Source organism: Nipponia nippon, unplaced genomic scaffold, assembly GCF_047370975.1.
Source record: "Nipponia nippon isolate SJK-2023a ecotype South Korea unplaced genomic scaffold, ASM4737097v1 scaffold_16, whole genome shotgun sequence".
Lineage (NCBI taxonomy): Eukaryota > Metazoa > Chordata > Aves > Pelecaniformes > Threskiornithidae > Nipponia > Nipponia nippon.
Window position 1 is genome coordinate 8,573,052 of NW_028262332.1, and position 23,808 is coordinate 8,596,859.

The 23,808-nt window shown below is 50.7% G+C and overlaps 1 protein-coding gene across 2 annotated transcripts in view; it reads right to left on the bottom strand.

Annotated features, from left to right (window-relative positions):
* The window catches only part of VAV2 (vav guanine nucleotide exchange factor 2), a 151,223-nt gene that overhangs the window by 19,991 nt on the left and 107,424 nt on the right, over nt 1-23,808 (bottom strand). For both annotated transcript variants that reach the window (XM_087753129.1, XM_009477094.2), the window contains exons 4-9: nt 18,844-18,912; nt 9,487-9,589; nt 6,989-7,087; nt 5,432-5,500; nt 4,706-4,806; nt 1,083-1,182 (exon numbers count right to left, since the gene is read on the bottom strand). In XM_087753129.1, the coding sequence (XP_087609255.1) occupies nt 1,083-1,182; nt 4,706-4,806; nt 5,432-5,500; nt 6,989-7,087; nt 9,487-9,589; nt 18,844-18,912 (541 nt within the window). The remainder of the gene's footprint in view (nt 1-1,082; nt 1,183-4,705; nt 4,807-5,431; nt 5,501-6,988; nt 7,088-9,486; nt 9,590-18,843; nt 18,913-23,808) is intronic.

Sequence of the window (23,808 nt, forward strand, 5' to 3'; positions counted from 1 at the left end):
TTAATGAGATATTGCTCATTAGGGGAGCAGGCGAATGCTCTCAGACCTCGGGAAATGTCAAATGAAACGCATTAGCTTAACTCACCTCCTCGGTGGTTTGAACTAATGCATTTTATTTGCGAGGGGCTGGAAGCAAGCACGCAGACAGTTGCTGTGGCTTCGCTGATAAGCACTAAGTCATTAAGATGAGCTAATGTGATCACGGGAAGTTTTGCGACCGTTCCCTTCGCCCAGACCCATTTAGCTCCGTGGCTCCGCTGCGCTGGCCGAGATCCCCCGTGTGCCCCCCCGGAAGGTGAGCGGAGCTGCCGCGAGGGAGGGAGAGAAAGGAAAAGCACGGGAGCAACGGGATGTTACAGCAACGGGCTTGATGCAAGATCCAGGGAACGCGTTTTAAAAAATTTTGAAATGCAGTTTTATCCCTGAATTGGCTTGCTACTTTTGCACGGGAAAATCAAAGAGCATTTGCGAAAAATGAGGTAACGTGTACAGACAGCCCAGCAAATTCAGATTAGCATCAAGACCAAAGCAGGAATTAAAGCTGGGTAAAACAGCAGCTCAAACAATGCATCCCTTCTGGGGCTCCTTTGGTTTACTTAATATCTGGATCAGCCCCTATTTACACTAAGCCTTTGCACTGGGGAAGGACAGGGGAGCAATCCGGGCGTTCGCCTGGGGACGGGTTCGCCTCCGACTGCCCCTGATGCTGCCTGCGACCTTGGAAAGCCACTCGGCTCCTGGCTCAAGGATGCTCGGTGCCTTTGGGTCTCCCTGCACGACTCAAAGAGGAATTTGTCCACAACCAGTCTCGCTCAAATAAAGTCACCCGGCTTGTTTTAACTTGGATAAACTCGGGGGAGGTAGGACAGAGAGAGTGTCTGGTGGGCAGATGAAGGGGCAAGCAGGGGATCAGGAGAAGCCGACCCCCAGCTCTGCTCCCTCTCTGGGCAGCACAGACTCACCCCCACGTCCCTCCCCTCTCTTGCTAACTGAAGCATCCCCAACACCCCCCCAGCTCCAGCCAGTCCTTCCGAAACCCGCGACAAGGGGGTGGGCAGCGCTCGGCCCCGCTGCCCGCTCACCTCCACCTTCTGCCTGACGTCCTCCCTGTTGGCGAGGAGGTGGTTGAGCGTGTTCTGGGCGTACTCCATGTGGCTGCAGTACTTGCCGTAAATCAGCAGCCTGTAGAGGAAAATCACAGATTTAATCGGAAACACTTGCTGGCAGTTATAATGTGTTATAAAAGATATATATACTTATATACAGAGAAAGGACAAGGAAAACAGCTATTCCCCCATATAACTGCTTAGTAAAGTATTAACACTCTTTTACGGCATGGCTTTTTAACATTTAAATCTTTTCAAGTTTCCACAGCTGGAGCCCGTGGGGGTGATACAGCTCATGATGAGCAGAAGGGGCCGAGTGGCCAGCGGAGCCCATTTTTGGAGGTACGATGGCTCATCTCTCCACTCCCACGTGTGATATGTTTAACCACTGCTCCCCAAGAACTGTGCTTTCAGAGCACCACGATAATAAAGGGAAACCCAGCTCCACGCTGAAAGACCTTTCCTTGAGCAGGTTAGAAAGCAGCTCTAGAAGAGCTGGCTGCATCCTGGGTACGACAGCCCAGACATGAAAAGAAACAGCAAAGAGCTGGGACCCCATCCCTGCCGGTCCCGGGGAGCAGCTCCGACTCCAGCGAGGGTCTGCAGATTAACTAAAACACAAGGAGGGGGCAAGCGCTGAACCCTTGCGATCCAACCCCGCGGCTCCTCGGCTGCAAGTCAGCTTTTTCTCGCAACTACACCATCGCCATAATCCCCTTGATGTCTCGATAGGCGCCATGCCACCCCGATGGCCACGCTCCGGTTTTCCAGCTGTGCCACGTTAGTACCAGGGCTTGTGAAGGCAGAGCAGAGATGCGCTTCAAGACCGAACGACGACTAAAATCCATTTCCTGAGAGCATTTCTGAATGCAGCTTGCTCCAGCCATGTATTCATCTCCCAAAAAGCCTTCATTTCCCGAGTCACAGCTGCTCACAGCCCAAAAAATGATTGCCACCACCGTGGCTGATGTGTGCCCCTCTCTCGGAGGGTTTCTGGATATTTCACCAAGTAAGGCAGAAGGTAAGAAACTCTTGGTTCTTGAGGCATGCCCAGAATGGACGTGGGTGATGATAATTTGCACCTCATCAGAGAATGAGAGGTTTCAAATCCCCTTAAAACCCAAGGACACATTTTATAAAACTCATTGCTCCTTGCAGGATGGGCCACAGGGACCTAAAGATCAAGAGTCCGGGGAATTTGGGAAAAGGAGGTTGTCACAGCCTTTGGAAACACAATGAAGCTCTGTATGGACACCCTGAGCTATAAATTTAAACACCTGACACAACCAGAGCAGTTTTGCTGTGGATTCCCCCTTTTTCCTCCACTTTGCTCATTAATCCTGCACGACAGGTTTGGGGTTTTCCCCCCCTTCCTTGCCGCTAACTGCGTTGCTGCTGATAAGACACATATTCCACCACACGCTGCAACTCATCCATTATTTTGGGGCCTCATCTCTTGATGGAGACGATCTGGGAGCACCTGACCTGGTGTCGCTCCGTAAACGTGGGACTCTCAGAGCCCGGCAGGGAACTGAATAGAGAGATTTATGGGAGCCACAGTCCCCGGCGAAGCAGCAGCCAATACAGATTATTCTTCTGCCTTTTTCCCTTGACAACTTCTGAACATGCACAATAATATCTACCTTGCCAGCACTTGGAGAGTTTCAAAGAGGCTTCAGGAGCATAAATTCAAACCTCTGGCTTTCAGAGAAAGAGATTTACAAACTATTTCCTTCCCCCCTCCAAAAAAAAAACCCAAACCAACCTCAAAACTCTGCAAAGCGGAGGAGCAATACATCATTTTGCTGGGACGTCTCTGAGGATGAGTAGGGAAGCGAGAGCTATTTGTCACAGATGCATTTCATGGAGATTTCATGGAGGAAGGTCTTATATGCAGGGACCGAGCGGGGACTCTGGAGGTCCACGCTCCCTTCTTGGTGGGGCAATGCTGTCTCCCCAAGTGAGCTCACTTTCTCCTCCTGCACCCCCAATTTCCTTGCTGTAAAATGTGGTATCATCATTTTTCCTGACATAGGAAAGGACCCTGCCCATTTAGATCAGGTTGTTCCAAACTTTTCATCCCTGAGAGCCCGGTTTTGGGGTCTTCCCCAAGCCAGAACTCCCCGCGAGCAGCAGTTCTTCATGACGCTGAGGTCCCTGAGACCCCCACGGGCTGAAGGCAGCTTCGGAGCTGCTGTCGTGACCTTGCAGCCATCGGTCTGGCTCCTTCATTTGCCCCTCAGGAAGGCTTTTAGGTCCTTTAAAAAATTGCTTGCAAACTCCCTTGGGAACTGGGCTGGTTCATTCATCCGCCTGCATGAAACCCATCAGCCACAAGCGCTCTGCTGAGCTCCTACCAGCAAATTAACAGAAACAAATATTTATTTAAAGGCTGTCAGCCCAAAAACGAGCCTCGTGCTCCTGCAGAGCCCCGCGGATCTCCCTGGGGAGCAATGCCACCTCCACGACTCCTCGTGTCCCTTCCCTGCTCCCGTGTGCACAGCTCTGTCCCGAGCGCAGTCGGCAGCGGCTCGGCTTGGGATCGCTGCCCAGGGACGGCACCGGCATGCACGGAGCTGAGCCAGGAATAAGGAGATCAAAAATCACCTAAGTAAGTTTTATAAGTATTTTTAAATTATTTGCATTCTTCTTTGGAAACTTTTTTTTATTTAATCCAGAAAACGTTCCCTTTCTAAAAAGAGGCGCTGTGAATGATGGAATATCTGACCTTACGGTGTGTTATTAATGCAGATGGTATTTCTGGAGTTATTGACTTCTGAATGGCATTTCTGTGTCTAGACACTGGTTTAATCACAGTGAAATAACACCCTGGCACGATTCCACAATGAATCAGACCTTTGATTAGTATTAAGGATATTAAAGGCTTTTATTAACCTTATCTTTGCATTCTGGGGTACTCCTGCGTGCAGCTGCCAAAACACAGAATCTATTATGTTTGCGAAAGCAACTTTTACATATATTCATCATGCAATAGGTGCGGGACAACAGCAGTGCCAAATATGCGATTTTGTAGAGTGAGCAATCACTTTGATCTAACCAGAGCGAAGTCTCCCCTGCAAAGAAGCCATCCTACCACATCACAGGCCCTCAAAGCCCCGCTGCCGCTTGCAGGAGAAGACTACATTAAACCCTTGAAGGCGAGGGAGGTTTTACTCCATTCTGGCTCACCATAATCGTAGCGTTCCCATTTTTATCCCCTCCAATACATCCCTGTAAACGCCTTGTATGTTCAGCCTGCAAAACAGCCGGTCCCATAAGGGAGGCTGTGAGTCCAGCAAAATTCAGGCAAAAATCACGGGACCAAGCATCCACAGGAGCCACACCGACTTCGCCAGATCGCTCAGAGAGGAGATGTCCCAGTCTCTGCCCCGGGTGACCTGACACAGCTATCGCTGGATTTGGTTGCTTAAGCGTCGACACCGCACGATGTTTTGGCTGCCTGAGAGCATCCAGCTGCGGAGGGTACAAAACTGGTCTGCTGCAACAGGCACCTCTGTGCCCCATTCTGAGATGGGCCCTGCAAATACTAACCCGTATCTGTTACAGCTAGAGCTGCCTAAAGACTGGGTTTCCTTTACCTCTCTTTGAATTCCAGAAACACTTTTGCCAGGCTGCCTCCTCCAGACATCATAGAGACGTCGATGGCTCTCAGGAAACTGAAGTGCACTTTAATTAGGTCCTAAAACGAAGAAACAATCAATACTTTAAACACATCCAAAGCAAGTGGGCAAACAGAGCCTAAAGAAATGCACATTCACTACTTAATCAGGCAGTCATTTTCTATTCTTTTTTTCCCCTCTTTTTAGCTGTTTTTAAAATACATCACCCTAGTGAGATGCAGCCCTAAATGGCCAGGAGTGCAGGGGTGTAATTCCACCAGGAGGTTACACGGTGATAAATGCCCCAGGATTTCCATGGGTATTAGAAGTCCCTTTTACAGGTCTGGAGGGAGCGGAGGAGACGGGCAGGCTCTGACCCAGACCCCGCGCAAGCCAGCATAGAAATAAATCCCTTCATCGTGGTGTGCCCGAACCATCTCTAAGTACAGCTAAATTCCCAGCCCCAGCCCTGGAACATCCTCCATATAAAACTGTTTTCTTACCTAGAGCTCATATAATCCCCACCTCTAAAATTGAGTGTTACAGAGTATTTCCTAAACATGCTCAAGCTCCGCAGCACAGGACTGAACCTCTACAGGTGAACGCACAAATCTAACACGAAATCTGAGCCTTCTCTTAAGTGGGACGGTGGCTGAGCTGCCATGAAAAGAACAAAGATTTAAGCCACAATGTCTACGCCGTTACCTCCAAATTGATAAAAATAGCTTCCATGTCTTGGGGAGTCAGTACCAGCCTCAGGGGGTTCATATAGTTCTGCAAGAGGAAAATGGAAAACGGATTGAAATACCGGAGAGGAGTGAGCAAGGGTTTTTTGTGCAAGGGAGGTATTTTTCCCTGCTTCACCAGCTGCATTTACCTGGGCAGGGAGGAGCCAGGTTTTAATGAATTTAAGCACTTGCAAACGAATGACAACACAATTCTCGAGACCGGGCTGTGCCAGGGACCCAAGTGGGAGCCAGGAACTCCCGTGGGTGCATCTTCCCCCGAGTTCCCCTTGGTCCCCGCGGCACTCCCAGGCGTGGGAAGGTGCAAGACCCCCACCCGTGGGTGGGCACAGCCCCCTCTCCTGCTAAATCTGCAGGGAGAGGGATTTAAATGCACGCAGTTTCTTCACCTCGCTGCAGTTGGGAACAGCTCTGAAGCATCTTTTCAGCTCTTTGATAATCTCACTAGAATTTGCCCTTGAAAAAGCGCCGATGATGTGATTACATTGGAAATGCCTTTCTGAACAAATACATATTAATAGAAACGTCTACATGACTTGTAACTACAAAAAATCCCCAATGCAATGCACCAAAGACGGGACCCTCTACCCATAACACGCCGTCAGAACCTACTAAGCCTTCGCAAGCCTTCTTAATGGATATCAAAGCGATGATTTAACGCTTCCTTTAGACTGAACCAGGGCTGTGGCTGTTTCCAAGAAACAAGGGCTATTTCCATAAATGACATGTATGTTGGGACATTTTTTATGGAAAACGGGAAATGTTATTCCACCGTGCTGGTTTCGCTCACAGCTTCTTTGTGGGAACTTTCAGCAGAGGCAAATAATTGCAAAAGGGGAGGAAACAAAAGCATTAGGGTGATTAGAAATGGCAGCTTGATTTTCACTATTGTTCTTCATTCCTGCTGCTTTCCTCGGAGCAGAGCCACCTCCAGGCTCCAGCCGTGTCCACGACTCTGCTGTCTTGCTGAGGTGTTCATTTTTGTTTCTTTTTTTTTAAAAGAAAGGCACAACAATAATTTATCAAAACCAATTAAAACCCATGAATTCAAGCAGCAAAATGTTACTTTTAATCCAATTAGTTTCAATGACAAGTCAGCACAGCTTCGGCACTTTTGAAAAATGTCCAGAATAAAGAAATTATTCTGTAGCTATCAAAGTGATAAGATGTCTGCAAACACGGCTCTTATCGGCGAGACCGGCCTGGCTGAGCGAGGAGTGGGAGTCTCTTACCCCCGGGGTAGCGGGGACACAGCAGGATGGTTTTCAGCCTATTTCCAATATGCAGCGATCAGAAAAAATATGTTGTTTGGCTCCTACAGTTACAGGCTGCACATTTGTACTTGTCAGTATGGGTTTTCTGGATCCCCCTTGTCTCCAATTTTACATGTGAATGCATCGATCCTGCCTCATCACATCTGCCAGCTCTCGCAGCAAGAACTAATGCAGCAAGATTAACGCAAGATCAAGTGATGATGCGGAAGGTGATGGTGTAGAAAAGATGGCTCAGTCCTTACCTTTTCTATATCTTCAAGTGTTTTGTAGTATTTGGCCTCAGTTTCTTGGATTTCTAGCAAACAGCAATTTCTTTTGTCATCTTCTGTCATTCCCATTTTCTAGAAAAAGGAAAAATAACACACGGTCAGGTGCTCCTAAGAGCGGTCCAGCAACCTGCTCACGCAGAGCGGAGCTCCAGTTCAGCCTTCAGTGATGGCAAACTCAGAACAAGTGCAAGTTTGGAAAGTCAGGAGAGCACTGTTACTGGTTTATATTAAAGGAAACTATTTTTAGCCAACAAAATTAGGAAGAAACCCTGGCTGTACTATTCAATATGTTTCAACATGGCAAGCATTACATTTTTTGCATTTATTATAGCTACATCACCAGACTAGCAGCTAAAGAATAAATAAGAGATAAATGCTGGTTTTCCCCGTTTTTTTTGCTTAAGATGAAACTCACAACAGAGCCTAAGTGGGTCATAGATAATACGTTAGACTTGTACAAATCCCCTGCCAGGGTTGCCAATTCTCATGATTTTAGGTCAAATCTGATAACGCATGCTTTTCTCAAAGCCCCAACTCCTGGAGTCGCTTCTCTTGCTCTTACATCTGTAAAGCGGAGCTGAGAACACGTGTCGGGAGGTGCCGCGCTCGTCAGTGCAGTCCCTGAGCCTGGGAGGTGATTCAGCGATGGGGTTTTAATGATCATGCACAGGAACAGGCACCTTCTGTACACCCCCTTTAACGCACAGCTCAGCCCTATCAGCTGGATGGAAACCAATATTTTAATCAATGCATCTTACCTGCATATATCTAATCTGAAGCATGCAGAAATACAAGAAACCAATTAGCATTACACACTTGCTATTGCAACAAATCTTAAAAAAAAAAATCCAATATTTAGAAGGATATATGGGTACTTATATTAAAAAGAGACTCTTCTGCTCAGGGAAAGGGAGGAAAGGGAGTCAGAGCCATCGACTCCATCACTGCTCAGCGGTGTCCGAGAAAACGTAAAACATTGTGGAGGGGACAGTGAAAAATTGCCAATTCCACTGACCCTAATCCTGCACTACCCGGCCGCGGGGCACCCGCACAGTGGGAGCTTTCCCCCATTTTTGCCTTTTATGCAAGAAATTCCTATCAAAACCTCGCCAAGGGGCAGTTCTTGGGCCAACTGGCTTCTGCAGCTGACGGCAACACAGTAAAAACACTGGTGGCCAACAAGCTGTGCTGACTTCGGCATTGCTACTGGTGGCTGTAAAAAGCTCCAAGCACTCTGGCAGGATCAGTGGGAGTATTTTGTGCCCGACTCCTGGATCCAGACGGGTTTTCAGTGCGCAGGGAGCTCCTCAGACTGCAGACAAGGCGTGAAAAGATGAAATGCCTCAACCACCATCGTTGTGGTCTTCATACCACTTGCAGCCGAGCCCAGGAGAGGTGAGAAATCAGAGCGCGGGCATCGCTGCCGCACAGCTCGCCTCGTTTGCCGGGCTCTGTGGGGTGAAGCCCTGCCTTCCCAGCCACATGCCCCGCTCCGGGGATTTAACTGATCAGTGAATTTGTCCATTGATCCTGCTTTGTTACAGGGAGGTATGAGCTGTTTGCAGCTAGGAGACAGTAATTAGGGTCTGAACAAAGCCTGGGGGTGGCAGATATCAGAGGGTGGGAGAAAATTTGGAAGGTCACACTCCGGTGGAAAGGTCCCTTCCAGCTCTGCATCAGCAGAAGCCAGGGCAGCCGGTCTCCTCAGCGCTGGGGACAGAGGTAGCGAGGGCGGCTGTGAGCACCTCTGGGGAGATGCAAGGGCCACCAGCACCTTCCTGGCTCATCCACGGAGCACGACATTTGCACCAGAGCCCTTGCAAGTCCCTCCATGAGGCTGTGCATGCTGCACCAGGTCTCCCCATCATCGAAAGGCTTTTAGAGATGACGAATGGGGTTGGCTACTCGTCCCTAAAGCCACACAGGTCCCCGCTGCCCCAGAAAGCTCCGCTGTAAACGTCTACCTGCTCTGAGACACCCAGGCAGGAGCGGCAGGAGGCACAAACAAGCGCTGGATCCTCCACGCACAGATCTGTCAGCGCTTGTCCCGATCTAAAAATACCCGTGGCAGACACGGCACATCTGGCTGATGGAGCAGGCAGAGCCGCCGCGCTCCCCTCTCCCCAGAAAGGGCTGAAGTGACACACGCTGCCTTGGCTCAGCAGCAAATTGCTATTTTTAGCTTATCTTTTAAGGCTTATTAGCTCTCCCTTTCCCTTCCTCCTCCCCAAACTCCTTCAGACAACACGATGGGCTGGGAAACTCCTTGGAGAACCCCCTCTGGGCCAGCACCAACCGAGCTTGGCTTATTTTTACCTCTCACGAGGCAGCTTGGTTTCAAGGAGAAATGCAAAGCGATTCGCTTCCCCCACAACATCACCTGTCATTGGCAGATACTCATTCATTTAATTGAATCCTCTCCCTTCCCCTCCCATCAAGGCGTAGCTTTAAAAATGCATATAAATTGTTACCATGGGCTGCTGAACTTCCACTCTGATGATATCTTCATAGATATCATCGCCTTCATCTTCACAGGGGACGCAGTCATAAATATCCTCCCCCAGATCATGTTCGCTGGAACGAGAAGGAGAGCGATTTAGCGATAATAAAGAGGGCACATTCGCTGTCACTTGATGGGGCAAACCAACAACTGCTCTCGCACCGAGGAAGGAGGATAACCACGACAATAAGAAAACCCTCCTGGCCCACAGCATCGACGTGTTCAGTCCACGTTCCCCATCTGCATTAGCAAGTCTTGTTTCTTCCCGGATCGGTACCCGCTGCACATCCTCCCGCTCGCTGGAGGCTGGAAAAGGCGAAACGCTGCTCGACACGAGCGGGGATGGCAGCCAAGAAGCCGCTCCGAGCCCCGTGCCAGGCGCGCCTGTGATGCCCAGCCCGCCATGGCCTGCCAGCTCTGCCCCTGTGGCGTTTTTGCTCGGTGCTAATCGGCCTGGCCGAGACGGACCCACTGGCCAAGCATCCCAGTGGGACCATCTGAGCCACCACCCGCGCCTGAGCCCAGCCTCGAGCTGGGTCCAGCTCCACCTGCCTCCAAAGACACCCGCAGCCTCCTGTTGATCTCCTGCCTCTCCTCTTTAGGACAAGGAGCAGCTCTTGTGTTCGTGACTTTAACCGTATTACACTTAGAGAATAAATTTTAATGGGTTGGATTTTGGTACGTCCAAAACACTGCACTCATTCTTGGTCTGCTTGACTTTTCTCACAAACAGGCTTCTTTCATGCCAAAGAAACCATCTCCCCCCGGGCTGTGCAGGGACCCGCAGCAACACCCAGACCAGCCACGGGCAGAGCTCAGCCCGGCCCAGGCAGCTGCCCCCAGCAACAGCCCCGCACTCCCTCTGGCCACGGGCACCACGTCCAGGTTTAAAAGCTCTGGATCCAGTTTCACTGAGTGATGCGCCCACTCCCACAAAGCACAATCCCTGCCCTGATGGGCAACTGGGTGATTTTTAATCTAACATTTCCCAGGGCAGGGGGAGACTCTCCTGATCACCAGAAGGCAATCTCGCCAGATGCTCAGCTCGGTGATGCTCAGCCCCAGCACTGAGCAGAGCCCAGTTATATTTACATCAGAGAGAAATTAAGCAGCAAAAAAGTCACATTTTCAGAACTGCCCACATCACTTAGGAGATGCCCCTGCAAGCACAGGCTTTAAAGACATCACCAAGACGTAGTGCCCAACTTGTATTAAAGGGGATGGTGTTAGGTACTTAATTGTCATCTGAGCCTTTACAAACTCCCCCAGGGGCTCCTAAGTCTTAGAACACTTTTGAAAATTCAACCCATAATAAATAGCAATTAACAATAATAATTTTAGTGCTTAGATCTACAGGTGCTGATTGCTAACAGCTCCCACTGAAGTCAACCCCATGGGATCAGGACAGTGTGAAACGCTGGAATATCAAACAGCGTTCGCATATTTTACGAGCTGTCTCTTTCAACATGGGTATTAATTACATACAAATATATTTAGGTGTAAAACTGCTCAAACTGTAACACTCGACATCTCTATATTATACAGCATGGAGCAGCAGAGCACATCTGTTTGCAAAACCAGGCTTTAATTCTTTTCTAAATGCAGTTCTTTCTATTTTTAAAAACAGATTTATTTAATAAAAGTTTGGGAATTTTAAATAAATATACTGGCATGATGTAGCCGTCCCATTCTTCCAGAGTGATGCATTGCAGCTGCTATAATAATGCCCACTAATAGCTGGTGATCCATCTTCCCCTTCCCAAGTGTCGCCGTCACCGTTATTATCTGTACCAATATTTATATTCTCAGCTCCGCTCCTTATCCAGAGCGAGTAACTCCCGGTTCCTGATTAATCTTCCCTTCCTGCCCGCACCTCTCGGATTGCCGGCTGTCTCTCCATACATCATTTCCCTGGCTCGAGGGTCGTTAGGAAACGTATGGTTGGGTTAATGTCGCGAGCGTGAGCCCGGCTGGGCGTGACACGATCACGGCGAATGCTGCGGCGATGCTGCTGCTGGAGCAGAGCCCGCTTTGCATGATGGCTGCTCATCACCAGCCACAAGAGCGCTCAGCAACTGTTCTGGGCTACATGCAGGAGAAGACAGCATCTCGAGGTGTCCCCGGGGAGCCCTGCATCCTGAGCATCATCTGGACCTGCTTTCCTGTGCACAAGCACAGCCAGGTGCCACACGTCCAAGCCTCAGACCCCAGCATTGCCCGTCCCCAGCCTGCTGCGGCACGGGGACCCCAGCCTGGCACAAGCCCTCCTCTTCTCCCCCACTGAGGAGCCACGAGCTCTGGACCGTGGCCTGGCACGCACCAGGACGTCACGGTGAGAAACCCAGGCGGCAGTATGGGATGCTGAAGGGGTTTTGCTAAATCACGGGCTGCCTGGACCGAGCCCAGAGAAGGACGGGTGCCCCACGGACCTGGCCCAGCCTGGCCCTACCTGGAGCTCCTCTGGGCCACCAGGAAAGGGGCAGAAACACCTACGGAGGGCAAACACAGCATATTTGCCCACAGAACCGCGAAGAGCCATCTGACACGAACGCTGCACCCATCATGGCAGGCCACAGCCGGACAGCACCTTGCCACTGTCATTGCTCTAACCAAGGGGCCAAGGCCCTGCTGCTCCGCTCGTTCCTGCTCATTGACACCAGTACAAGCCTTTCCCATCTCCATTTTCTGGCCTGAGGCAAAAAAAAGGGACAAGTCTCTTGTCCTGGGGCCATCTGGAAAGACACCTCCATTTCAGAGCTCAGGGGAGAGGCACTAGAGATGCTCAAACTCAACAGCTGTGGTGGTATTGAAACAACGATACCTTTGTCCAGCGGACCCTTGTTTATTAAAGCCCATTCCTAGTACACCTCTGACGAGCACCAGAGGCTGCCAGTTTTATGGAGAGCAGTAAAACATCCAGATTAGCCTCCCCCGGAGCAGCCCACAAGCGGCCAAGCTTTGCTGGTGCGCGTACGGCTGTTGACGCCGCTGCTTTGCACACATTGATTTTCATCGGTCTCCACATTTTGTCTGTCAGAGTCGAAATTACGCACCCTCCCATCGTTAAAGAAGAGAGAACAGGTATCAGGAAGATTTTAGCTAGTGGCAACCTAAGAACGCACTAAATTTTAAATGCTATAAAGGGAGGGAAAGCTGGGCAGGTATTTTCCATGTTTAGCACAGTCCCCTGCTGTGGGAGGCAATAAATTCAGCATCCCAAGCATGTCAGGCGTAGACTGAACAACTTGAGCAAGGAAGGCCAGATGCTCACCTCATTCTTCACAAAGAAAAAAGCAATTTACTCCTTCAATAAAAGCAGCAGAGTCTGCAAGTTAACCGTGGGTATCAGAGCCTACAATCTACTGCCTGGACTAGGAGATTCATTGACAGCTCTGGGTTTAGGAAAGGGATTTTATCCGCCCTTCAGAGTCAACGCCAGCATTTGCAATTACTGTTATTAGGATGGATGTAACCAGCTTGGGGTTGGCAGCATCTTGCCTAGCCAGGAAAGCTCATTCAAAGCAAAAAGAATAAAGCTTTTCATATCTAAGGCAATTTCAGGCAAAAACGGTGCTTTTGGCTGAGCTCTTCCTCCCTGGCAATGCCCGCTCTGCACAAATGCCTTCCCAAGCAGGCAGCAACCATGCCAAGGAGCAGCTCCCTTAACAGAGGGAACGATGCCAGGCTCTGCCTTGGAGTAAGGGACAAACAGGGACAGGGAAGAGCGAGCTGGGGAAGGGCAGGGTCCCCCCGTGACCCCTGGCACCTCCAGGTGCCATCTCCCCAAATAGGATGCCAAAGTTGAATTAATTTGAGGAAAAACCTCACTGCCCTGGGTGAAGGCACTGGTCCCACTGTTCCCACCACTGGGAACCAGCCCTCCAGAGCTCAGCACTGGGCCAAAACAGAGGGCACAGTCTGCATTTGGGCTTTGGGAGAAGATGAGCTCCAGACTGGGCTGCCCACACCAGGGGATGGGCACAGACCACCCACGATGCCCCGATAAATAATCTGCAGCAGGTCCACTATGCTAAAGGAATGCTGCACATCCCGTTTGCAATGACACCGTGGATGAGGAGGGTAAGTGGGGAAGCTCTGAGGGTCTCGAGGACCCCTGAAGGACCTCTTCATCTATAAAAGCTGCTCTGGGAAGTTGATGAGTTTGTACCAGCCTCAAGAATTCAAGGATAAACCCAAGCGAGGCCGTCAGGGCAAACCCACCACGCCAAAACCCTGTCCAAACCACGGCGCTGCTTTTGCTCAGCTGATGAAAGAGCCAGAACCACCAGGAAGAGCAAAAGAAAGAGGAGGAGGAGAGAGAAGGAGCTAAAATAAAACAACCAAAAGACAACCCCAAATTTCCAGCCCTGTGGCTGAGGTTAAGAGCCAGAAGACCTCAGAGCCACCGCCGGGTCCAGGCTGGAAGTGCATTTGCAGGGTCCCTGAGACAGCTGCCCAGCAGCTGCAAGGCTCCAGTTCGCCCCAGTAATCCTCCACTTTCTCATTTTTACTCTGCACTTACAGCCATAAATAGACAGTTCATCTGACCAACCCCCTCATTCACAGTCTCCGTCAGACGAGGACAAGCAGAGTCCTATATTTGCAGCACATCTGGCAGGCTTAGGTTTCAGGGTGAAGGAGTGCAAGATGTGCAGTCGTTGGACTCCAGATCTTGCAGGGTTTTAATTAGCCAGATTGTACTTGGATGGAGACACGCGTCTGGAAATAGCAAGAGAAGCCTTTTGCCATCTATTCTACTCAGGTCTTACGTTCCCCATTCAAAGTGGAACATTATAATCCCAAGAATGAGCCTCACACAGTTATAGCGACTAACGTGATCCTAGAAATGGCACAGGCAGGACGTATAAAAATCTGTACTGGTGACAAAGAAGAAAAGACACGTTTACAAGTGCTATGGTTTGAGTGCCTTGTACCACGGAGCCATTTATTTAACTGGCTGGCGTGCGTGGTTTTTCCAACACAGCAAAAATAATGAGAAAAGTGGCAGCTAACTTATCATCTCACCTTGGCGCCTCTATTCATTACTTTTTTTAATGCACTTGAGAAATTCTGCTGATCACATCACTATTTTGGAAGATACGAGGAGGCAACGCTGGTGACAGCAGTGAAAGAAGTAGGAGAAACTTCAGCAAAAAGCTCTTGGCAGGAGACAGGTTGTTGGCAGAGTCTGTCCCCAAACGAGTTGCATCGCTTGAGAAACTGAGGCGAGGCAGGAGATCTGCAACTCCCCTTCTCTGCAATGAAAGGTTTGGAAATACACCACTATCCCCCATACTTTTGCTGGGGATAAATCTCCAGAGAGCTGTGGCTCGAAAAAAGACCAGGGGACACCGACCTGCGGGACGAAGCCCCCCAGGGGCACACACCGGCTCCAGCACAGGGTTTGGTGGGAAGCTGCTTTGCTTAAAACCCTTTCTTTGTCCTTTTTGCAACACTACAACTTCTCCCCTCAAAGCAATTCACTTTTAAAGGAAAAAAGGAGGTAAAAGTTATGCAAATTAAATGTTTCAAGTCAAATCGTTCACAGCACTTCTGCCTGACTCTGAATTCTTCAAATAGCCACCAAACAACCCAAAACACACCCTACGTGTAAGCCACCCCAGCCTGCCGGGCTTTGTGCCAGTGCAGAGGGACAGCGCCATAAAGTGGAAAAGGTTCACGATAAAGAAGGTTCTGGTGCTGTAAAGAGGACCAGGATTAATTGCTCTCATAAATTTAATGAGCCAAAATAACTGGAGAGAGCTTAAGTGGCAGCAGAGAAAATTTAGGTTAAATGTTAAGTAGAACTTCAGAAGTACCAGAGTGACTTGGGGCAGCTGAAACAGCCACCAAGAGAGGTGGAAAAGCGGTCAGCGGGGAAGATGCTCAGCAGTAAGGTGGATAACTGCCTACTGCCGTCAGTGCCCAGCAGCCATAACCCTGTGGGAGGCCGCAGCTCACATCCCTGCAGAGCCACAGGAGCTTCATCGGGACACGGGTCGCTTTGATTTTTGGGGGCAGGCTCCAGCGAACGTGCCCGCCTGTTGCCGTTGCAAAGCCCTGCTCGTTTCCTAGGCAAACTCCCCCAAAACTGGCTGCTGCTCGAGGGTCTGACATTAGGGCACGCAGAAATAAATCAGGCAGCAGAGGACAAAGGTCCCTTTACTGCTCCTCCCGGTATCGATCAGGCACCACTTGCAAACTGGCCAGCCCTCGCCATCTGCCCAGGCTCTCTGCAGGCTGCCATCTGGCCGATGGCAAAGCAAACCGAGGGGCCGGCAGGCTGAGCACAGGGAATTTGAGAACTTTCTAGCTCCCCTGATACCCATTTAGTTTCCCCTCCCCTTTCCATCACCAATTATTCTTTTGTTTTTTTGATTTTTTTTTTTTTTAAAGTAAATAGCTGTTACCAGGCAATTATCTGCCTTGATCTGCTGGATGGCTGACCCAGCGCTGGGGAGCTGCATGCAGCCCGGCATAATCTCTGCGATACCCCAAAGGTGAGAGCACAATGGGTTCATCAAGGCATGAACACCCTTTATACACACCAGCACCCCGCGGCCACCCCACACTTGCACGCAGACAGCTTGTTTCTGCAGCGGACATAAACGGCCCTCGTGGCGCTGCCATTGATCCGCTCCCAGCCCCGGCGCCGGCTTTTGTCCCTGGCTGCCACGGCTCCTCCGCGCCGGGAGGGACCTCGCTGCCCGCCGGGATGAAGGTCCTTGCTCTTTAGAGCATTGCTGTGACAATGGGGACAAAGCCTGGTTCCTTCTGCTTCCCAAATCTGCACCTCTGTCACAAATATGTTTAGATTTTGAATGCTTTGCAGAGCAGGAATTCACCCAAAACCTCAAATGGGGGACACCAAACCGCTCCATTTAAGTACTTAAGATTGAAATGAAGCATTTTGACGTTTTTTACCAGCCCCCAAAATGTCTTGCTAGAATCAGCTCAATATTATTATTATACCCTGAGCTTTTTATCCCAGCAGCACAACGACCAAAGAGAGCTCCCTTTGGGAGACTCCTCTCTCCCGGGGGGGTGACTTGGCGGCGCCGAGCCCACCAGGGTTGTCCCTCCTCACCTGCACCCCTTCAAGGCCAGCGGGGACGGCAGGCTGGGCCCTTGCAGCGCCACGTTTCATAGAGGTGTTACGGACAGGACTGTGCATCCCTCCAAAATGATCCAAAGGGCGAAAATAATCACTCAGCTGCACAGAGGTAGCAAGTTAACGTGGAAGAAGCACCCAGAGATGGAGAGGCCTCTCTTGCAATAGGGAGGATTGCTGTGCCTGGTTGTGCTCTTTGGTAGTGGTTCCTTCCACACGTTGGGTCACTTCACTGCTTGCTGTGAAAACCATTTCTCGCCTGCAATAAAGCATTTTGGATGCACTGGGATCTTCCCAAGGCTGCTGGATCATCAGCAATATTAAATGCAAAGATGCTGGATGGAGTGAATCATTCCCAGCTCATGAATGACACCCTTGTTCAGCTGTTTGGAGAGCGGCAGCAGCTAAGAAAGAGCTTTCTCATGTGGCCCCGCGGCTTGCCAGCGCCCAGCATTGGAGCCCAGTATGCATCATTGTGACCGGCAAATTTCCAATGAAAGTTTCCTTGTCAAGCACGGAGAGACGCTCCTTGTCAAAGGGAGAAAGGGGGACTATTGCTGATGTGTCTCCAGGCAGCGGGAGCAGCAACACTCGTGCTAAGGGGCTCTCCGGGGTATTTCTGGGCTTTTTATGGTTATGGGTGAACTACGTCTCCATTTTGTAGGTTGTGTTTCCATGCACAGCCTGGCTGCACTGGGAGCACAGATCTGGATGAAGGCATTTGTGCGATGTCCCCATGCTGATTTACACATGCCTTCCCCCAGTGGTCCCAACTAAAGATATAAAGAAGAGGATTTTGCAAAGAATGGGGAAAAAAGGAAAGTTAAGAGACAATGTGGGACAGAACAGGGCGCTCAATAAGAAATAAACCTCTAAGTCATCAGAGCACAGGACTTGGGCACCTAAGCCCCTCTTGCAGAGGGACCAACTCGCAGCCATGAGCAAAGGTCCAAGAACAGTTTGGGGAGCTTCCCCCCGGACACCCTGCGGGAGCTGCACCGCCGGCAGCAGAGCAGTTGAAGCTGGGAACCCACCTTCAACACCGAATAACCTGCTCCGAGCACACCACGCCGAAACCCCGATTTCTGGGAGAGGGCTGCCATCCCCACCAGGGCTTGTGTGCGAGTTCACATGCAAACCTTTCTCCAATGAAAAGCATGCCTATGTGTGAGAATCAGGAATTTTAAAACCCAATATTAAAGGGATTTTGAGAACTTTAGGAGAGGGGGGAAAAATGTTATTCTTGAAAGGATCCCTTTATAAGTTAAAATTTTATTAAACTGTAGCTGCTGGGAGCAAACCGCGAGCAGGGGATTCCAGGGTACTCCGTTCCCTTGACTAGTAATTTATGATTTACTTTTGTAATAACTGAAGCCATAAGGAACTCATTGGATTAAGGAGTCTTATTATTTATGTTGTGGAACAATAATATTTAACTGTATAAAGCCACATATCCACCCATACAGACTTTCCCTCCATACGAAACAGACTGCACTTCATAAGTAAAACCCTGGCCCCACTGAAGCGGACGGGAACGCTGCCATCGAATTCCGATAGAGCCCATGTTTCACCGTACACACTGCAGTTCAAGGTTGCTTAAAAGCCTGTTATATCATCACCACGGGCAGCAAAACACAGACACCAGAGACCCAGATAAATATAGACACAGAAACCCCAGCAGCGTCACTCTGCATCCCGCTGTGCCACCACCGACAGGCAGGACACGTCCCCTGCGAGGGACGGCCCTGGGGCCCGGCTGGCGTGGTCCAAAACTCCCTCTCAGGGGATGCAGACCCGCGTTCCAGCACCCACACAGCCGCAAAAACACCACGGGGGGGTCCAGCACTGAGTTAGCAATGGGTACCCCAGTCCCAGCGAGTAGCTCAGCTTTGGTCGGCTTGCAGGATGAATTGAGTCCCGGCGTTTTGCAGCTAACGATGGGATTGAGCGGGCGGAGGGGCTCCCCATGGACCTGGCCCCCCTCGCCCCCCACCAAGCCACTCGTAAACTCAACCCGATTAAAAGTGATGTCTCCCAGGGCTCTACATAGGAAAAGACGGACTATTGTAAGAGCACAAAAATCTCCTGGCAAGACGATCAAAGCAGCCGGCCCGGCTCTCCGAGCCCCGCTGTCAAATTTTATCCGACTTTGCTGGAACTACATCGCAACTTTTCTCTTTTTGTGTCCCCTCCCCGTGAGAAGGCGAGGCCACTTACTCCGCCAGCTCCTCCAAGCTCCGATACACGTCGTCATCGTTTTCCGTGGTCTCCTCCGACGGGAAGGGCCTGGGGGAGGAGAGGAATGACAGCGTTATTGGTGTCTGTCTCTCACCCCTCGCAGCAGATCCCCTGCAGCCCAGCTGAACCCAGCCCAGCAGGGCACCATCTGAGCACCGAAGTGAGGAGCTGCATCGTCTAACAGCATCTCTGAGACCCTGAGCCTGAGCCGCCACTCCCCGCTGTGCTGGTGCTTGCACAAACGACTCGGTAGAAATCTTAATTCAAGTCTGGTGTTGGACTCATTGAGACAGAGGAATACTCTTTCCTCCACCCGTGATGGAGGCTTTCCACCTGCGAGCTCCTGCCCCGCTTGGCCGGGGCACACTGAGCTGCTTCCACCGGCATCTCCCACCCCTGCAAGCAGCCAATCCCATCAGAATGAATGAGTCCTTATGAAACCTGGGCTTCCTCATCTTAACAACTTTGTGATAGCTGAAAAAAGTTAAAGCCCTGGGGATGAGGGAAAGAACACCAAAAGGGCAATAGGAAGGGGGGAGAAAGCAGATTAAAAGAGAAAGGGAGGGACTGAGGGGAAAGCAAGAATTCCTTGGCTCATTCTGAAGTAATAACCAAATAATGTATGAAGGAGATGAAAAATACTGCTTTAATTAAACCCAATGTATTATTGCTGGCACGGGGCCACGGCGGACTATGGCTCTGCTGGGGCTGGATGCACCTTGCGACTACAGCTGTGTCGGGCTGGGGCTCCCTGCGCTGACAGCAAGCCCTGCTCCAGCTCAGAGCCGCAGCGGGGCAGCTCGCTCCGGCCCCCACGGGCATCGCAGCGAAGGCAGCCGCGGGCCCCCAGGCCAAGAGCCACACGGGATGGGATGCTGGTGCTGTGGGGGAGCAAAACTGGATACACGTGGACTTTTAACTGCCCCCAAGAGCAATTTCTTCCTCTTCCCTCCCACCCTCCCCGTTTCACGATAGATTGCCTCTCCTGAAAGATTTAATACATTGCCTGGCTAGCCCCTGAATTTACTATTTTTGGATCCTGTCTCTAGCGTTAATTTGCCTTCCCTCCTCTGCTATACTTCACCCTTCCTTTCGTAAACAGCTTCAGACCAAGTGTTTTGAAATAGTGCTCAAATCTGCAGCGAGTTCAATTAAAACCACGACCAGGTGGTGAGCCCAGGAGGGAAAAGAGCCACGGTGACCCCAGCCACAGAGCAGGACGATTTCATGCTCCGCCGGCTATCAGGGCTGCCGTGCCTCTGCTCGAGATGCAAACCCACGGGAACCCAGGAGCACCCAAGGCTGCCAGGTCGAACCATGCCCACATGCAAAGCAGCAACGCAGGAGGGAGGAGAGCGATGGGTGGGAAGAGCAGATGCGGCTGTGCCTGCTCTCATGGTCTCATTGCCAGGCAAGCGCCATTGGGCGATCGTCCCAACACCCCAACATCTGGCACAAACAGCTGCCCACGCGTTTGCGAGATGTGGGGGGAAGCCCATTTGGGGGAGAAGCTTCAAAGCATAAAGGTGCAGCGAGAGACAAGGAGGCACCCAGGATCTTTGCAAAACGTGCGTGTCTGCGTGCGTTTCCTCTCCCCTGCTGTCCCCTGGGGATCAGTGACGAATACAAAAGCCATGTGAAGCGCAGACCAAAAAGCCACCAGCTCCTCCCGCACGTGGCTGAGCTGATCATGGGAACCGGTCTCAGACTTCAGCCCCGACGGGCGAGGGGTTACGGCAGCCGCTGCCGCAGGGCCACACCATCCCGCGCAGCTCCGGCAAGAAAGCAGAAATCGGAGGTGACCTCTGTTTAAACATCACTTGTTAAAATAATTAAAAAGAAAAAAATCCACTACAGGGCATGACCTCCTTTCTTTTACATGCATCTTCTGCTCTTAATCTCCAACTATTTCCTTCTCCAGTGCTTACCATGCCAGAAAGAAAGAAGTACAAGAGCTGTAAAGAATATTAAAATCACAAGCACACATTTCCAAGCATAAATCTGGGCCTGAGGTGTAATCAGTTCCTGTGATAAACCCCACCATGTAAGACAAGGAGACAGCAAAGAGAGAAAAATATTTTCTAATGAGAGTTTCACAGAGACAGCAGCTCCGTCAGCCCTCCCAGCTTCACCTTGACCATCAGTAAAGCACCGGAGTGAAAGTCAGGGCAGGGGAGGAATTAATAACCTGTATCTCCGCAATAGCAGCTAATGGCTAAATAAGGATGCACAGAATGCAATTAGAAGGAAAGTCACACCGAGGAGAGGATTACTAAATGGAGCATCTAAAATCTGCAGCAGAAGGACGGCTTTTTGGATAAAGCCTCGGGTTTGCCCTTCCTTCGTGCCTCTCTCCCCAGCTGCCCATGCCACAAACGGCTCCGGAGAGGCTCCCCGCGTCCCCGCTGCGGGAGCAGAGCTGCCGTCTCCCCGCAGCTCCTCTCCCCTTCTCCAAAACAGGGTGCCAGCCCCGAGACTGCAGGACAGGTCACCCGGGGCTGGGACCACACCATGGGCTTTGAGCAGCTCTCGCCCAAATGGTCCTTGCTCTTCCCCAAAAGCCCTTTGTGCAGCAACGTAATTTAATTTAGCCCTACTAATTATGGCTGTTATTTAAAATATCTCCCTGCCTTTGGCTTAAGTTCCCTTATATATCCATTTACATTATTTTTCTTTGCTGAACGCAGGAAAAATTAACCCTCCAGCAACGAGCTGATGAGGAGGAACCTCCAGCAGCCAGCTACGGAAAAACATATTAAACACTTTTCTACCTAGACTCGCACTGGCACCGGGGGTCAGGGCGGTGCTGGCAGGAGGCGCGGGCTGAGCTACCCACCCCAGTCCTGTCCCATCAATTATTCCCCGCGTTGCTGGTTTTGCCACTTCCCATCAGATCACCTTCGTGGCTCCCCACTGCGGGCTGGGCTCGTCTTGGGGCAATATTTTCCACTTGAACTGGCTGCAGAAACAGATTGGATGCGGTGGGGAGAGGCCAGGGGAGGAGAGCCCTGCTCTCGCTCCTGCCCCACCAGATCCACGTCAAGGCAACTCTAAGAAAAGCCAACTAGGTGAACTTTTAACCCAGCGTTTTCACTGGTGTTTCCCTTGTGCACATCCAGGTCCAGCACAGGGCTTGCATTTAGACACCTTCATGCAGATTATCAACTTGGCCCCAGCCACGCAGGGAGAAGCATCTCCATCTGGCTGGGCGATGGTGCTGCATGTTCTCCAGCCACGAGCTCCCCAAGAGCAACTGTGCTGTTTGGGACCAGTTTGTATGTCGTTATTTTTTTAAAAAAAGCAGAAACATTGGAAGTCAAGGGGTCTAAAAGCTACTGATTCCCTGGGAAATTCTTACAGATCTCCAGGTGCATTGCAACTTCATACATAGTATTAAATGCTGTAGCTGGGAATGCCCAACAGTAAAGTATTCTGAGTCCACTGAAACCCAACAGGTTTGGAGAGATCCCAGTTCATTTAAATTCATTTAAAAATGTCTCATTTAGTATCTTCAGTTAAGCACCAGACTTTGTTTTTTACTCCACCGTCATGAAAAACCACTGGCTGAGCCATTTATCCTCCCAGCCCGCGCCTGGGCTACAGCAAGCCCGATCCCGCTCAGATGAAGAGCAAAAGCCCCAGCAACATCAAACACTGCTGGAACAGGCTCTTAGAGATAATAAACCTCCCAGAGTAGACTTCTTCACAGACAAACCCCACAGCATTCAACAGCATCGCTTCCACAGATCAAAGAAGAGAACGAAAGTAGGATCGATTTGATGTGTTTGTTTCAGAGCCTAAAAGAGAAGAAAAGACCAAGTAATTTGTTACGGAGTTTAGAGCGAGCTTCTCCTCTTGAGGACAGGACTTACAGCAGATGATCGTTCTCGACATGCGACGCAAAGCACCCCCTTGATCTTACAAAACATTTAGGCTACTTTCTGGGTTGGAGAGCTTGCACACGCACAGCACACGGCGCCCTGCAAGTGCAACGTGCTCTCGCAAGGAAAGGCAGGAGCAGTCCACAGCCAGACTACATCACGCAGGGCGATAATCAATTAATATTTCACGAGGCACCTAATGCAAAACCCCTCCCTTGCTCTCAGCAGTCACTCAGGTTACCCCATGATCCATCCCACGCCGTATCCTCATCCGCCGCCCCCGCATGCTCCCCTGCCGTAACCCTCTCCGCGGGGAGAAGGCGCAGCTCGATGCGCTGCCTGGCTGCTCTCTCCTCTGAATTATTTAATGGAAAGAGCCAGGTAGGCTGCAATTCTAACAGCAATAAGCAGGAAGATTTATTTATTTATGAACATATTTCAGCATCTGGAGGCCTTGTCCTAGCAACTGAAGGCAGCTGTTTACCTCTGCGGTACCGTCGCAGAATACGGAGGGTCAGGAATGGGTCAGCTTTAGTCTGATAATTTTGTACAGTAGCATCTTAGCCTCAAATCCATGTATGACAGAGCAGAGAGGAGCTGGCATGATTTATTTTCTGTTTTCCCTGTCTCCATTCTGATTTCTTGGGGTCAAACACCAGCCCTGGGAACAGAAAGCCTGGTGAGAAGCAGGCAGGGTGGAAATGTCCCACTCGCTGCCCTCCATCCCAAGGAGCCATTCCCATCCGAGGCCAGTCTCGGTGGAGATCGTCTGCCAGGCAGATCTGCAAGGAGGCTTTCATGACTTGTGCAAGCACCCACAGGAGACTAAAGGAGGTGGCAGCCTCCCAACGCCAGCATGCCAATCTCCCCTTGTTTCTTCAGTCCAGTGATCACACTTCAGTGTTTTAAAAAGCAGGCGGAGTGAACCTGAGCTGCTCCCATCTGCTGCCCCTTCTGCGAGGGATTTCTTCATAAATGGAAAGGACCAGAGCCTCAGGCTGGTGCAAAGGAGCTTCTACAGCTCTGCTGGGATGGCCGGAGCTGTGCCGAGTCTTCCTGGCTC